The 14,592-nt window shown below is 55.4% G+C and overlaps 1 protein-coding gene across 1 annotated transcript in view; it reads left to right on the top strand.

Annotated features, from left to right (window-relative positions):
- The window catches only part of LOC122098492 (transmembrane protein 132B-like), a 102,259-nt gene that overhangs the window by 83,905 nt on the left and 3,762 nt on the right, over positions 1-14,592 (top strand). The window contains exons 4-5 of the mRNA XM_042668940.1: positions 3,001-3,310; positions 3,590-3,712. Of these exons, the coding sequence (XP_042524874.1) occupies positions 3,001-3,310; positions 3,590-3,712 (433 nt within the window). The remainder of the gene's footprint in view (positions 1-3,000; positions 3,311-3,589; positions 3,713-14,592) is intronic.

The raw sequence follows: 14,592 nt of genomic DNA, 5'->3' as shown, positions 1-14,592 counted from the left end.
TGTGTGAAAGGCCACGTGTCCTGTGTGTGTGTGTGAAAGGCAGTGTGTCCTGCGTGTGTGTGTAAGGAGTGTGCCCTCTATGTGTGTGTGTGAAAGGCCATGTGTCCTGTGCGTGTGTGTGTGAAAGGCAGTGTGGCCTGTGTGTGTGTGTGTGTGTGTGTGTGTGAAAGACAGTGTGTCCTGTGGTGTGGGGGCTGGGCATCCTGTGTGTGTGTGTGTCCTCTGTGTGTGTGTGTGTGTGTGTGTGAAGGTGGGTGTCCTCTGTGTGTGTGTGTGTGTCCTGTGTGTGTGTGTGTGTGTGTGTGTAGAGGTGGGTGTCCTCTGTGTGTGTGTGTGTTCTGTGTGTGTGTGTGTGTGTGTGTGTCCTGTGTGTGTGTGTGTGTGTGTGTGTAGAGGTGGGTGTCCTCTGTGTGTGTGTGTGTGTTCTGTGTGTGTGTGGAGGTGGGTGTCCTGTGTGTGTGTGTGTGTGTGTGTGTGTGTGTGTGTTTGTGTGGAGGTGGGTGTCCTCTGTGTGTGTGTGTGTCCTCTGTGTGTGTGTGTGTCCTCTGTGTGTGTGTGTGTGTCCTCTGTGTGTGTGTGTGTGTACAGGTGGGTGTCCTCTGTGTGTGTGTGTGTGTCCTGTGTGTGTGTGGAGGTGGGTGTCCTGTGTGTGTGTGTGTGTGTGTGTGTGTGTGTGTGTGGAGGTGGGTGTCCTCTGTGTGTGTGTGTGTGTGTGTGTGTGGAGGTGGGTGTCCTCTGTGTGTGTGTGTGTGTGTCCTCTGTGTGTGTGTGTGTGTGTGTGTGGAGGTGGGTGTCCTCTGTGTGTGTGTGTGTGTGTAGGTGGGTGTCCTGTGTGTGTGTGTGTGTGTGTGTTTGTGTGGAGGTGGGTGTCCTCTGTGTGTGTGTGTGTGTCCTCTGTGTGTGTGTGTGTGTGTGTACAGGTGGGTGTCCTCTGTGTGTGTGTGTGTGTCCTGTGTGTGTGTGGAGGTGGGTGTCCTGTGTGTGTGTGTGTGTGTGTGTGTGTGTGTGTCGGTGGGTGTCCTCTGTGTGTGTGTGTGTGTGTGTGTGTGGAGGTGGGTGTCCTCTGTGTGTGTGTGTGTGTCCTCTGTGTGTGTGTGTGTGTGTGTGTGTGTGTGGAGGTGGGTGTCCTGTGTGTGTGTGTGTGTGTGTGTGTGTGTGTGGAGGTGGGTGTCCTTTGTGTGTGTGTGTGTGGAGGTGGGTGTCCTCTGTGTGTGTGTGTGTGTGTGTGTGTGTGGAGGTGGGTGTCCTCTGTGTGTGTGTGTGTGTGGAGGTGGGTGTCCTCTATGTGTGTGTGTGTGTGTGTGTGTGTAGGTGGGTGTCCTCTGTGTGTGTGTGTGTGTGTGTGTGTGTGTGTGTGTGTGGAGGTGGGTGTCCTCTGTGTGTGTGTGTGTGTGTGTGTGTGTGTGGAGGTGGGTGTCCTCTGTGTGTGTGTGTGTGTGGAGGTGGGTGTCCTGTGTGTGTGTGTGTGTGTGTGTGTGTGTGTGTGGAGGTGGGTGTCCTGTGTGTGTGTGTGTGTGTGTGTGTGTGTGGAGGTGGGTGTCCTGTGTGTGTGTGTGTGTGTGTGGAGGTGGGTGTCCTCTGTGTGTGTGTGTGTGTGTGTGTGTGTGTGTGTGTGTAGGTGGGTGTCCTCTGTGTGTGTGTGTGTGAGTGTGTGAGATGGGTCGTGGTTGCTGGGTGTAGTGAAGCGCTGCACAGGCAGGGGTGGGAGGCTGAGGGGGCAGGGTGGCTGCGCTGGGGTAACCGTCCCTTGCAGCTCCAGCCGCCATTTTGGTGCTGTCTCCTGTGGCTTCAGCGTCTGTGGGTGGCCGGATGGCGCCGCTGGCTGGCAGCCTGCTCCTGCTCAGGTGCCCAGGTACCTTGGCAGGCCGAGCATTGTCCTGTGAGCGCGCATGTGTGGGACGCGGCACGTCCGGATGTGCCCGGCCCTCACTGGTGACGTCCAGGCCGCTGTCTGTGAGGGTGACTCCAGAGCCTTGGTCCGCCAGTGTGTCTCCTTGGGAAGGTGGCTTGGGAGGGAGGCCTGGGCTGGCCGGTGCCAGGGGTGCTGTCGCTGGCAGTGCCAGCCCTGGACTGGGGTGCCGGGCCTGGACTGGGGTGTAGGCCTGGACTGGGGTGCTGGGCTTGGTGGTGCTGGCCCTGGACTGGGGAGCTGGCCCTGGACTGGGGTGTGGGCCTGGACTGAGGAGCCTGCCTTGGACTGGGGTGCGAGCTTGGACTGGGGTGCGGGCCTGGACTGGGGAGCTGAGCCTGGACTGGGGAGCCGGGCCCCACACTGTCACCGCCCTGCCATTGCTGTGAGCAGGTGGAGCGTCACTTCCTGGTCTGTGACACAGTCTGGGTCCCGGCACAGGACAGGAACGTTGCTGATCTACCCTGCAGACCTGGGAATGTTCTAGAAGTGGTTATCACTGTCTACGCTTTGTGAGATCTAGTCTTTTTGCATTCTGTTTAGATGAGATTAAAAAAGACAACAGGAGAACACAGCAAGCTCTGCAGGCTCGTTGGGGCTGGAGCTGGTTCTCCTCCTCTCACCTTTGCGTTAGTGTTGGATGCGCGGGACAGCCTGTCCCCCAGAACCATCCGTCGGCCCAGGGACGGCTGCCTTTTATCCTTGTGGGTTGGAGGGGTCGGTGAGGGGTGAGGCCTGGCCGCCACGTGCCGGGCTGGGAGTTTCTCATAGACAGTCACATCAAACCGCCTGACAGTCAGTGATAAGAACTGGAGGTGTGTGTGTGTGTGTGTGTGTGCGTGTGTGTGCGCATGTGTGTGTGCGTGTGTGTGTGCGCACACGTGTGTGTGCGCGCGCGCGCATGTGTGTGTGCGTGTGTGTGCGCGTGTGTGTGCATGTGTGTGCGCATGTGTGTGCGTGTGCGTGTGTGTGTGATCCCCAATGCTCCGGAGGGTGGCAGAAGCCTCAATGTAAGATGTTTTAGTGAAGGCTCATTGTGAAGGTGGGGGTAACGGAGACGGAAGCACCCGCCAAGCGTCATGCCGCCCAAGAGGAGAAACTCGAGAAGGAATAAATGTGGAAGCAGGTGGAGCAGAGAAACTCAGAGCTGGAGGGAAGGACAGCCAGAGGAGAGGCCACCCGACATGTCCGGGAGCGGCGTCCCGTGACGCCGTCGGCCTCAGCGATGCCCAGGGGCCGGTGGGAGGAGGCGAGAGAGGCCGCGTCAACCCTTGCCAGGTGAAGTTCAGGCGCTGGAAGGGAGCCTTCCGGCATGTTCCTCCGCTCATTCTCATCCAGAAAGCCGGGCTGCCTCGGTCACCGTCCGTTACCGAGGACGGCCGGCACCTCCCATCCGGTGGCGTGAGCTGGGGACGGCGACCATGTAGGGAGGAGAGGTTTACTGCCAGCAAGACCCTTCTCACAAGAGAGAAGCAGCGCCCGCTGTTGTCTGGGTGACTGGTTGAACCTCCGAGGTGTCGGAGGCGGAGACCTGGCGTGGACGTGTGGGCGTGTGGGCTGGGGGCTTCATCGTGGTGGATTAGGGTTGATGGCTACCGCCCAAGTGGCAGAGAAGGGGACCCGCAGCCTCCCAGACCCGAAGGTCACTCTAAGGGACCTTGCTGCCCAATGTGGTGGTAGCGGCCCGAGCAGTGCCATCCCACGGTGACGGGAGGCAGGCTGATGATCCACTGCCTTCACTCCATGGGCCTCGTGCTGGCTGTGAGGGAGGAGGCCACTGCACCAGCAGATGCCCGTGGCATGGTGAGATGCCCGCTCACCTGTGGCTGGCACAGAGCGGAAGAGGAGGACACCGCCCCAGCAGCACCCGGGGCAGAGCCGGCCTGATGTACCTGAGCCCGCAGGACCAAGGCTTTCTGTGAAGTTTGACTGTGATCCTTAAGTGGCTTACCATGTGACTACAAGATCACTTGTAGGTAAAACTCAAACTGGCTGTACCTGTGTCTGAGACTCAGGGAGGAGGAGGAAGAGGAGGAGGAAAAGGAGGAGGAGGTGGAGGAGGAGGAGGAGGTGGTCATCCAGCAATGGTGGAAGCTCTCTTGCTTACCCAATCAGTTTATGTCACTTTCCTTCCTCTTCTTCCTCTGCTTCCTTCTTTCTGGTAGTCCTGGGTTTTAAACTTCGGGCCTTATAGCTTGCTTGGCAGGTACTCTTCCTTTTTTTGAAATCAGTCCTGGAGCTTGAACTTAGGGCCTGGGCGCTGTCCTTGAGCTCTTTTGCTCAAGGGGAGCACTCTACTACTTTGAGCCACAGCTCCACTTCCAGTTTTCTGGTTGTTCATTGGAGACAAGTCTCATGAACTTTCCTGCCCAGGCTGGCTTCAAGCTGCGATCCTCAGATCTCAGCCTCCTGAGTGGCTAGGATGACAGGCTGAGCCCCTGGCGTCTGGCAGTGAGGGTCTTTCTGCTGGCTGGGTTGGAGCTCGCCGGTTTGAATTTACGGATCTGCCACCGGTGTTCTGTTGGAGAAATGCCCAGGCCCTTTAATTTCTCTGTTGTTGGGAGGCAGATGAAGTTTTTTTTTCTTTAGCAGAGTGATTGGACACAGGATAAGGGTTGCATAATGCTGTAGTTAAACACAGCAGAGAGCTGACGGATCGGCCGTTGCTCTGATCTTGCTGTAATGGGAAGATGATATTTAGTCATCTGAAAGGACCGCAGTGCTGATTAATGTGCTGCGTTTTGGTGGCGAGCGGCTCACTAGGACCGGCCGCTCGTGCTCAGTGGTGAAGGCGCTGGACCCTGGGCGTCCCCTGGGTTGAGAGGTGACAGAGCCGCTGGAACTTGCTTTCAGGAATGACCAAGTGCGAGCGTTTCACAGATGCAGCGCTGCCTGCCCCACGGGAGCCGCCTGCGTAGCCCATGCGTCCGTGGTATTTGGCTGGCTTTCTTTGTGTCTTTTTGGTTCATTGGGGCCAGCATTCAAGGGGCCCTGTTTGTTTGCAGATACATGTGTGGGGTACACCTGGTGAGGAAGGGCGTGGTGACCCCCAGTCAGATGAGGGTGGGTGGCGGCCGTGGGGCGGGTGGCGGCCGTGGGGCGGGCAGCGGCCGTGGGGCGGGCAGCGGCCGTGGGGTGGGTGGCGGCCCTGGGGCGGGCGGCGGCCGGCCGTGGGCCGGTGGTGGCCCTGGGGCGGGCGGCCCTGGGGCGGGTGGCCCTGGGGTGGGCGGCGGCCGTGGGCGGGTGGTGGCCGTGGGGCAGGCGGCGGCCCTGGGGCGGGCGGTGGCCGTGGGGCGGTGTGGGCTCCAGCACTCCCTGACCTCTTCCCCTAGTGCCAAACAAAGCAAAGAAACAAAGGGAGAATAAGGTGGGGTCGGGTGTTGGTGGCTTCTTTCTTCTAGAATTCAGAGAGATAACATTCCTTTAGCCTCTGGTTCCTCCACTTTAAAGTAGGGCGCCACGCTGCCTGGCCAGGAAAAATGGCCCATAGGGATCTCTGAATTCTGTCATCGTGGTCTGGCCCGTATCTAAGGGGGCAGAGGAGGCAGACAGGGAGAGCAAATGCATTTCTTTGGAACATGGAAGAATCTGGCGTGATGGATATGCAAACGAAAGGCTTCCGTGTTGAAGGAAGCAAGGGGAAACACCCACCAGGTACAAATCCCACGCCTTTGGGATAAGCCCACGGAGAGAACTGAGTGGAAGCCTCGTGAACGAAGAAGAGGGTTTGGATTTCAGCAGGGTTTCCTAGCCGCAGGTGGAGTGAGCTCTGCTCCTGGAGCAGCATTGGGTCTCAGCCCGGGGCGCTGGCCGTCCTATCCCCCTCCAGCCCCTTGCCTGGTCCCGGCCAGGGCAGAACGGACCCCGTGTGGCGTGGAGGGAGCTGGCAGAGGCCGGGAGGGGCAGGCGTGGCGCAGGTGGAGGGCGCCAGCAGCATCAGCTCTGGCACTCGCAGGATGTCAGTCAGGAAAGGGTCGCCCGGTCTGCTGGGATCGGCTGTCTGTGAGCTCACTGTGGGGCCCCGTGAAACCCCAAAGCAGAGCCCTTGAGCCTGGTGACCATCCTCCCTTCGCGGCCTTTTCCCCGCAGGTGTCCCCCGCACCCACGACAGTCCCAATGCAGAATTCACGCCATCGGGCAAATGCAGTGGAATCTTCCAGCAGGTCTCCAGGCCGGTTCTGCTTCTTTCTCTCTCGGAACTCTTTGGTTCTACTTTTTCCCTGCTTCAAAGGCAACCACAAATAAAGCAGCGTCACAGCCAGTGGCCCAGGCGCTGATCGTGGAGGAGGGCAGCGGGGAGGAGGGAGAGGCAGGGAGGAGGGAGAGGCAGGGAGGCGATCCGAGGAGGACATCTTGGGAATTCTGTCTCCAGGAAGGTGGGTGTGTGTGCGGGGCTGGAATGGCTGCCAGCAGGCGGTTTGGATCCCTGTCAGCCTGTCAACCCGCTGCTCTGGGCAACCGGTTTAAACTCAGCATCGGCCTCGAACCAGGACATGGAGTGATCTTCAAGTGCTCGCTAGAGGGAGGGAATCCTTCTGTTGCCGACAATCCTGGCAGTGCAGTCAGGCCTGGCTCAAGTCCAGACCCTGACATTTCCTAGGCACAACTTGGAAATGTGCCTCGGTTTCTCACCTGACACAGGGTGGGGAGCGACAGACACGCAGGGAGTGTCGTAGGGGTTGGTGGGGTGACGGGGATTGACCAGTGCCCCGGGGGCAGATCAAGGCCTCAGTGCTGCCCTCCTCCGGAAGGAGGATGATGGGGGTGGGGGGTGGGGGGCGGGGACCCACTGAGGGTCAGGGGACGGGGTGAGAGTGATGGAGGGTCGCCCCGTTAAAACGTAACATCACCGCTGGGAAACCCCATGGGATGGCCTTGGACAGTTCATCTACACTCAAGAAATGATGCCTGTAATCCACGCTGCTCAGGAGGCTGAGATTCCAACAATCGCAGCTCAAAGCCAGCCTAGGCAGAAAAGTGTTCAAGACCCCCATCTCCAAAATGACCGGCAAAAAGTTGGCCTGGAGGCATGACTCAAGTACCAAGCACCACGCTAGCAAGCCAGCCAGCCAAGCGAGTGTGAGGCCCTGAGTTCAAATCCTGGTACTTACTGCCAAGAAAAAAGAAGACAGGAAAGAGAGTGAGTGAGGGCCAACAGTCCAACTACTTTACATGTGTGGAAATACAGCCCCGGGACCTGCTGAAGCTGCTTTCAGAGGGGAGGGGCGGGGGAGGCAGAGGGGAAGAGGGGCCAGGCTGGTGCGTGCACTGGAAATACCACAGTGAAAGCCCCTTGCACAACTGATGTATGCAACTAAAAGCCAAAAAATAAAAGCAAGGAGAAGAGATGTTCTGTTTAGGGCAAGGCCCAATGTCCTGTAAGGGACTCTGCCCCTTGGACCACGGGACCACGGAACCACAGGATGCACAGTTTTCTGCAGAGGGAGTCCCTGGCCTGGATGGAGTTGCAGCCCTCCTCTGAGTGGATCAAAGAGGCCTGGGGTGGTGCTGGTCCCCCGGCCCCCAGCCGGCAGCCTTTAGACCCGGGCTGGCTCTTCCATGCAGCCAGAGAGAAGCCCCGTGGTGGATGACTCTGTCTCGTCTTCCGGGACGTGTCTGCATTTCCAGGGGTGGTGACCCCTCTGCCTTGTTGCTCAGCACCTCAGATCTCAGTCCTGAGGTGTGACCGGAGGCCTAGAGCAGTGCCCGCACTGGAATCAACCCCTCCCTTTGAAGATTAATTTTACACACAGTTTTATCTTTTGAAGGGGCTGCCTGTCTTTGCCTCTGCATAGCTGGGAATACAAACATCTGCTCCATGCCCAGCTATTTTTTTTTGTGGTGGTCCTGGGGCTTGAACTCAGGGCTTGGGCACTGTCCCTGAGCTCCTTTTGCTCAAGGCTAGCACTCTACCACTTCTGGCTATTTCTGTGATTAATTGGAGATTAGAGTCTCGGGGACTTTCCTGGTCTGGCTGGCTTTGAACCCTGATTCTCAGATCTCAGGCTCTTGAGTAGCTGGGATTACAGGCGTGAGCCATTGGCACCTGGCTTCAGTTTGTTTACGATGGGATCTTACTAACTTTTTGCCAGTGATGGCCTCAAACCACATCCCCATTATCTCCACCCATCCAGTAGCTGAGATTACGGGTGTGATCTGGGCTGCTTCTATTGTTTTTCTCTGTGGGGTCTGTGAGTGGTATTTATGGGACACTCCTGGCTGTGCGTTCCATTTGCACAGGTGAGGCTGCAGATGGCCTCTTTCCCCAAGTCCAGGGGACCAGGGTGTCATGAGGACGGCTTCATCTGACTTCTAGCCCTGCAGGCCACTCTGGGTCCCTGCAGGGGGCACCGATTGCATTTCGTGCTCAGAGGCCTTTGGGAGCTGGGATTGTTTTTCACTCTGCTTTCTTACTAACAGCTCTTAAGATAGAAAGCGAATTTCTCTGAAATTGAAATGGAAGCATTGTAATTAAACATTTATAACCAAAGCAGATTTATAGCTATGGTGGTTACATTTTTTTTTATTGTCAACAGATGCTGTCGAAGCTAAATAACCCATTGAAGCGATAAGAAAAACGTTTTATTTATTTTTTTAAATCTGTTAACCACAGTAAACTTTATTCTGTTTGTTTTCTCTGGGGTCTTGGTGACAATAAATAGAAGGCAGTTGTGTACCGTGAAATTAAACTAGATCGGGAGGCCCAGGGCTGATGGAGCAGTGTATTTTCCCTCTGTGGTGATTTAATAAGTTGCCTTCATAAGGGCTGAGAAACGCCCTTTGGGTTTGGGGTGCCTGCGGGTTGAGGGGTGCCATTATAGCTTCCCTCCTCTCCCTGGAAGGTGGAATCAGCTTTGCAAAGGCCTTGCCACGCAGCTGGATCGACGTGATGTTGCTCTGTTACGTGCCTGCTGCCTAGCTGGGCACAGCCCTGCTTACTTCCTTCACTCGATGTAATTCTGAAAGCAATGAGGCCATTGTTGAAAAATTGAAAAGTGTGAAGAGCCACAGTTATAGACCTCTTCTGATTTTTTAAACCTTCTCTATGATCAGTGTCCTCTCCTGTTTTTGTGGGGGGCTTAGGATTTGTCGGAGGCGCTTATAAGCATCTGCAGTCAAGTCTTTTCAGGGGCCGCCACCACTTCTGCCTGAGAACGTGGTCTCCCAGTGCCGGGCTCACTTGTGTCTAAGTACCTTGTTCTTCTCAAGAATGCTGGGATCTCGCCCTAGATTACCTGCTTCGGCTTGTGCCCAGGTGTGATGGTGTTGTGTCTTGGTACCTCCACAGCTTCTGGAGAATGTGGGCCAGTATTTGGTGGGCTCAATCATGCTGTCTTATGCATCTCCATGTAATATATTCTCTTACCCTCCCTCAGACCCCCCTCCTGCACCATGGTACCTCCTTCACACCCAGGTCCCTGCATATTGTTTATTTATGTTATTTTTGACCTAGATTCCACACTTGGATGAAACCTGCCATGCTTGGCTAATTTGCTTTGCTCACCATGATGGTTGTCACTTTCATCCATTTCCCTGCAGACTGCATAACCTCATCCTTCTTTATGGCTGAGTAATGCTCCATTGTGTAGCTATACCATGTCTCCTGCATCCTCCATTGGTGCGGGGCCTGCAGAAACTGGTTGCTAGCAGTGACCCCTCACTTGGGCCCTCCGCTGGCTTTCTTCCTGTGGCTGAACCTGAACAGTGCACCCTGATGAGAAGCGTGTGACTCGCGAGCGTGTGCTCGATCAGCCCCATCCCACGGTACTGCGCGTTACCATGGTAACACATCGGCCGAGTTGACGCGTGTGATGTGTATTAAATGTTTCTAGGTTGCTTTCTCCCTCGTGGGACCTGGGCGTGTGGGGTGTGTATCTCCACGTTTGCATCTTCACACCTCAGGAATGCAGCTTTGTGGGCTAGGAGGCACCCGTTTGAGCCCTAACTCCAGTGCCATCACCACCTCTTCAGGTAGTGCCTCGCCGCAGGCTGTGGGTGCTGCTCCTACCCGGCACCCCCTGCGTGGGGCGAGCGCTGAGCATTTCCCTCCTGCAGTCAGCAGAGGGCGCCGGAGGGCACAGGTGTCACCTCCCCTCTGTAGTCAGCAGAGGGCGCAGGAGGGCACAGGTGTCACCTCCCCTTTCTAGTCAGTAGAGGGCGCTGGAGGGTGCAGGCGTCCCCTCCCCTTTCTAGCCAGTAGAGGGCGTTGGAGGGTGCAGGCGTCCCCTCCCCTTTCTAGCCAGTAGAGGGCGTTGGAGGGTGCAGCCGTCACCTGCCCCTAGAGGGAGCTAGAGGGCACTCTACTCCTGTCCCCCATCACTTGATTTCTTCTATTTCTGGCTTGGTTAATGTTTTTATTAAGGTTCTTGCGTTTACATTACGAGGGACATTGACCTCTGCTTTGTAAATCATCTCAGTGTGTCTGGGTAGTCTATCGGCTCCGTGTGATCGACTGGACCGGCTCCCAGAAGCATTTCTATGGCGTGGCCTTTTCCTTACGTATTGGGGGGCTGGGCAGTGGGCCTTTTGTCCTCGTGTCTTCTTGGTATGGGTGTTTTGAACTGTTAGTACCACACGATTGATGGACAAAGGAGAAGGGAGGTTACTTACTTCCTCTCATACGTGAGCTTTGGTAGTTGGTTCTGGATGGAATTTGCTCATGTTTATTTGCATGGAGCTGTCCGTTTTAATTCTCCTTTTGCCTTTTTAACACTGGCAAGAGAGGTACCAGAATCACATGCTGGGGTTCACTATCCTATTCCTAAATATTCAGGCCTGTATTTTTTCTGCCTTATTTTTGACTAGTCTGGCTAGATTTATCAATTTTACTAATTTTTTTCCAGAGCTGGCGTTCAAGTCTGCTGTTTTTCTCTATTTGGTTATTTTCCCTTTCATTGATTTTCCTTTATCTTCCTGGTGTCTTCTCTGTGCTTGGTCTGGCTTTGGGCACACCTTGCTTGCCCTTCGTGGGTGTTTGGGCAGAGCTTGCTGGTCCTCTGCAGATGTCTTGGGCTGGCTGGTGTGCCAGGGACTGTGCAGACACTGAACTCACAGGGTGCAGTGTGGCTTGTTTTTTGTACTGGTGCAGGCAGGAAAATGTTGTAATTAAACCCATTACTTCACACAAGTAATATATGCTAATAAAAAGAGAAAAATAGCAAAAGTAAGAATACAAAGTGTCACAGACTGAAAACACAACATGGGGAAACCACCACCAATGACAGTGATCACTATCACCACCAGTGACAACCATTACCATCACCACCACCGCCACCACCATCACCATCAACAACCATCACCATCACCACCGCCACCACCACCATCATCACCACCACCACCACCATCACCACCACCACCACCATCACCACCACCGCCACCACCATCACCATCAACAACCATCACCATCACCACCGCCACCACCACCATCACCACCACCACCACCATCACCACCACCACCACCATCACCACCACCGCCACCACCATCACCACCACCACCACCACCACCACCACCATCACCACCACCACCACCATCACCACCACCGCCACCACCACCACCGCCACCACCATCACCACCACCACCATCACCACCACCACCATCACCACCACCACCACCATCACCATCATCACCACCATCACTACCACCATCACCATCACCACCACCACCATCACCACCACCATCACCACCACCATCACTATCACCACCACCATCAACACCATCACCACCATCACTATCACCACTACTACCACCACCATCACCACCACCTTCACCACCACCACCACCAACCATCACCACCACCACCAACCATCACTACCACCACCATCACCACCATCACCATCACCATCACCACTATCATCACCACCTTCACCACCACCACCACCACCACCACCACCACCACCACCACCATCACCACCATCACCACCACCTTCACCACCACCATCACCATCAACAACCATCACCATCAACAACCATCACCACCACCATCATCATCACCACCACCATCACCACCATCACCATCACCATCACCACTATCATCACCACCTTCACCACCACCACCACCATCACTATCACCACTACTACTACCACCACCATCACTACCACCTTCACCACCACCACCACCACCACCACCACCACCACCACCACCATCAACACCATCACCACCATCACTATCACCACTACTACTACCACCACCATCACTACCACCTTCACCACCACCACCAACAACCATCACCACCACCACCACCAACCATCACCACCACCACTAACAGTGACAGCCATGGCTGTCCTTCTCTCATGATGGGGTTGGTGGCAGGCAGGTTGAGGGGATACTTGGCACCCTGCTCTTAGCCCCACTCTGTGCTCAGAGCCTGTTCAGCGCGGGCCCATCTGGGGGTGGGTGGCTCCCCAGAGCCTGCTGTGTGCCTGGCCTGCTGTGGCCGGTCCCAGGCCCCTCGGGCGGCCCCGCCTGGTGGACTACTGTTTGGACAGCCAGGCCCTGCCGGAGATGGCTCTGTCCTCACTGGGGGCTGTGTGGCCTGCGCGTGGCTCCCCATGCTGAATGGAGATTTCCCACAGGTTATGGGGGCCCCATCCTGCACCCATGTGTGCACACGAGGCCCCATGTACAGCACCAGGTTTCTGTCATCAGAAGCACACCCCAACACCACAGTTAAGACAGACTTAGCACTAAAAGGTCCTCTGGACCCTTTCTAACTCTGGAACGAGGCGCAATATAAAATGATAGTATGTGTAAGTATAAAACGATAGTATGGATAAGTATAAAACGATAGTATATGTAAGTATAAAATGATAGTATGAGTAAGTATAAAATGATAGTATGGGTAAGTATAAAATGATAGTATGGATAAGTATAAAATGATAGCATTGGTGGAGGATTCATTGCTATTTCTGGCTCAGTGCTGCCTGGTGAGCCGGACACCAGAGGAGCTGCACATGGCACAGGGTTGCTGCCTAGGCCAGGGGCATGTATGTGCGTGCACATGTGTAGTCCTCATTCCAGCAAGAAGAACAGACCCTGACTGAAAGAAAATGCAGTGAGCTTTATCTCTGGGTGATTTAGGGTCTCTCATGGGGCACTTGCAAAGAGCTGAGAGAGCTCATGCTGGGCTTGAAGCCCACAAGACATTTGTGTCACCGGGCACTCAGTGTGTTTCCTCCTAGGGAGACATCCATAAACCGGTTTTGGGGGGTGGAGTCCAGTCCTGCTTGTCCTGGCTTTCAGCCATAGAGGAAGCTGTGAGATCACTCCAGGTTAAGAAGTGAGATCTTCAGTGCCTTGTGCACTGATAGGCCTTTTCCCTCTGTGAACCTAATGAGAGACCTTTCAACAAAGACCTTGGGGAGGGGGGGGAGTCTGCATGGAATTGGGCTCATTAGGAGCCACGAATGCGCCACGCTGCCCAGCCCCAGGGGCCGGGGGAAGAGGCTTCCCGCTGTATCGGAAGGAGGAATAAGTCCTCGGTGCTTAATAGAAGGCAACAAACAGCCATTGATGGCTAGGGGAGCCCTGGAGTGATTCCTAATTGGGGGTGGGGGAGGCGTGGGGGGGGGCGAATGCTGCAGCAGTGGGAACAGTCCTTGGAGTGGGAGGAAAGGGGGAGAAGAAAGACCCCCAGGGAGGGAGGGCAGAGCAGGGAGCGGGAACGCAGAGGGGAAACAGGGGCGCTGTGCTTCCGGCCTGTGTGGGGCTGGCTGTGGGAAGCACAGCTTGTGCTCTGCCACAGAGAACATCAGATTTAATATCCGCCCAGCTGAGGACGCCAGGAACGGGCCCAGAGAGATTCCACTGGGGTTTGCAGGAGAACAAGGTCTTGCCCAGGAAAAGTGTGTGTGTGTGTGTGTGTGTGTGTGTGTGTGCGCGCGCGCGCATGATGTGTGACACTTGCACACATGTCTCCTTCCTCCTCCTCTACTTCCTGAGTTTCCTGACAAGATTGATTGCAGGGGCAGACACTCCCAGGGGAAATTCAGTCTGGGAGTTACCTGCCCTGCCCAGACCTGGCCAAGTTCATCTTCTGTTTCTGGGCAGGTGATAACTAATAGCACAAAGGAACTCGTAGATTACTGTTTCTTACTCCCAGGGGTCAGAAATTGCCCTGAAAATAAAAGTAATTTAAGATTGCAATACACCTATTATTTTCAGCAAGGTCTAATGATGAAAAATGTGGGTACTTGTAACTGGTGTTGGTATTATTCTAATGGAAGTCTATTAGGAGAACAAGGCAGCTACTAAATAATTAATGTTCTCAGCAGCAAGGGCACAGACACTGCTAATGAGTGCATTATGCTGTGCATAGCCGCCTGGTGTCTAGAAATGGGGCACTGAGAGGCTGCATGCTTCCACCCACCCCTGCTGCCCAAGGGTTTGCAGGAGAGCCTCAGGACTATTGTTATTGTTGAGTCTCAGACTATTGTTGTTGTACCTCAGAAAGCCAGCAGAGCTGTGGGTCCCAACCCGGGGCTCACACCCCGTGCCCGTGGGAAAGCAAGCGCGGCCGGCAGAGCTGTGTGCCCTCCCCAGCCTCCGCGCTCCGCCCCGGCTGGCCAGCTCAGTGTCCTTGGCCTTGCCAGGCTGTTGGAGGAGATTCATTCATTGATTTATTATTTATTTTTGCGGAGAGAACTGTCAAGCCGCTTGGCCTGTGTCTGCTGTTAGCTGGGGTCT

This window comes from Dipodomys spectabilis, unplaced genomic scaffold (genome assembly GCF_019054845.1).
Source record: "Dipodomys spectabilis isolate Male_0828 unplaced genomic scaffold, ASM1905484v1 ptg000480l, whole genome shotgun sequence".
NCBI lineage: Eukaryota > Metazoa > Chordata > Mammalia > Rodentia > Heteromyidae > Dipodomys > Dipodomys spectabilis.
This window is presented reverse-complemented; position numbering and strand designations above follow the sequence as displayed.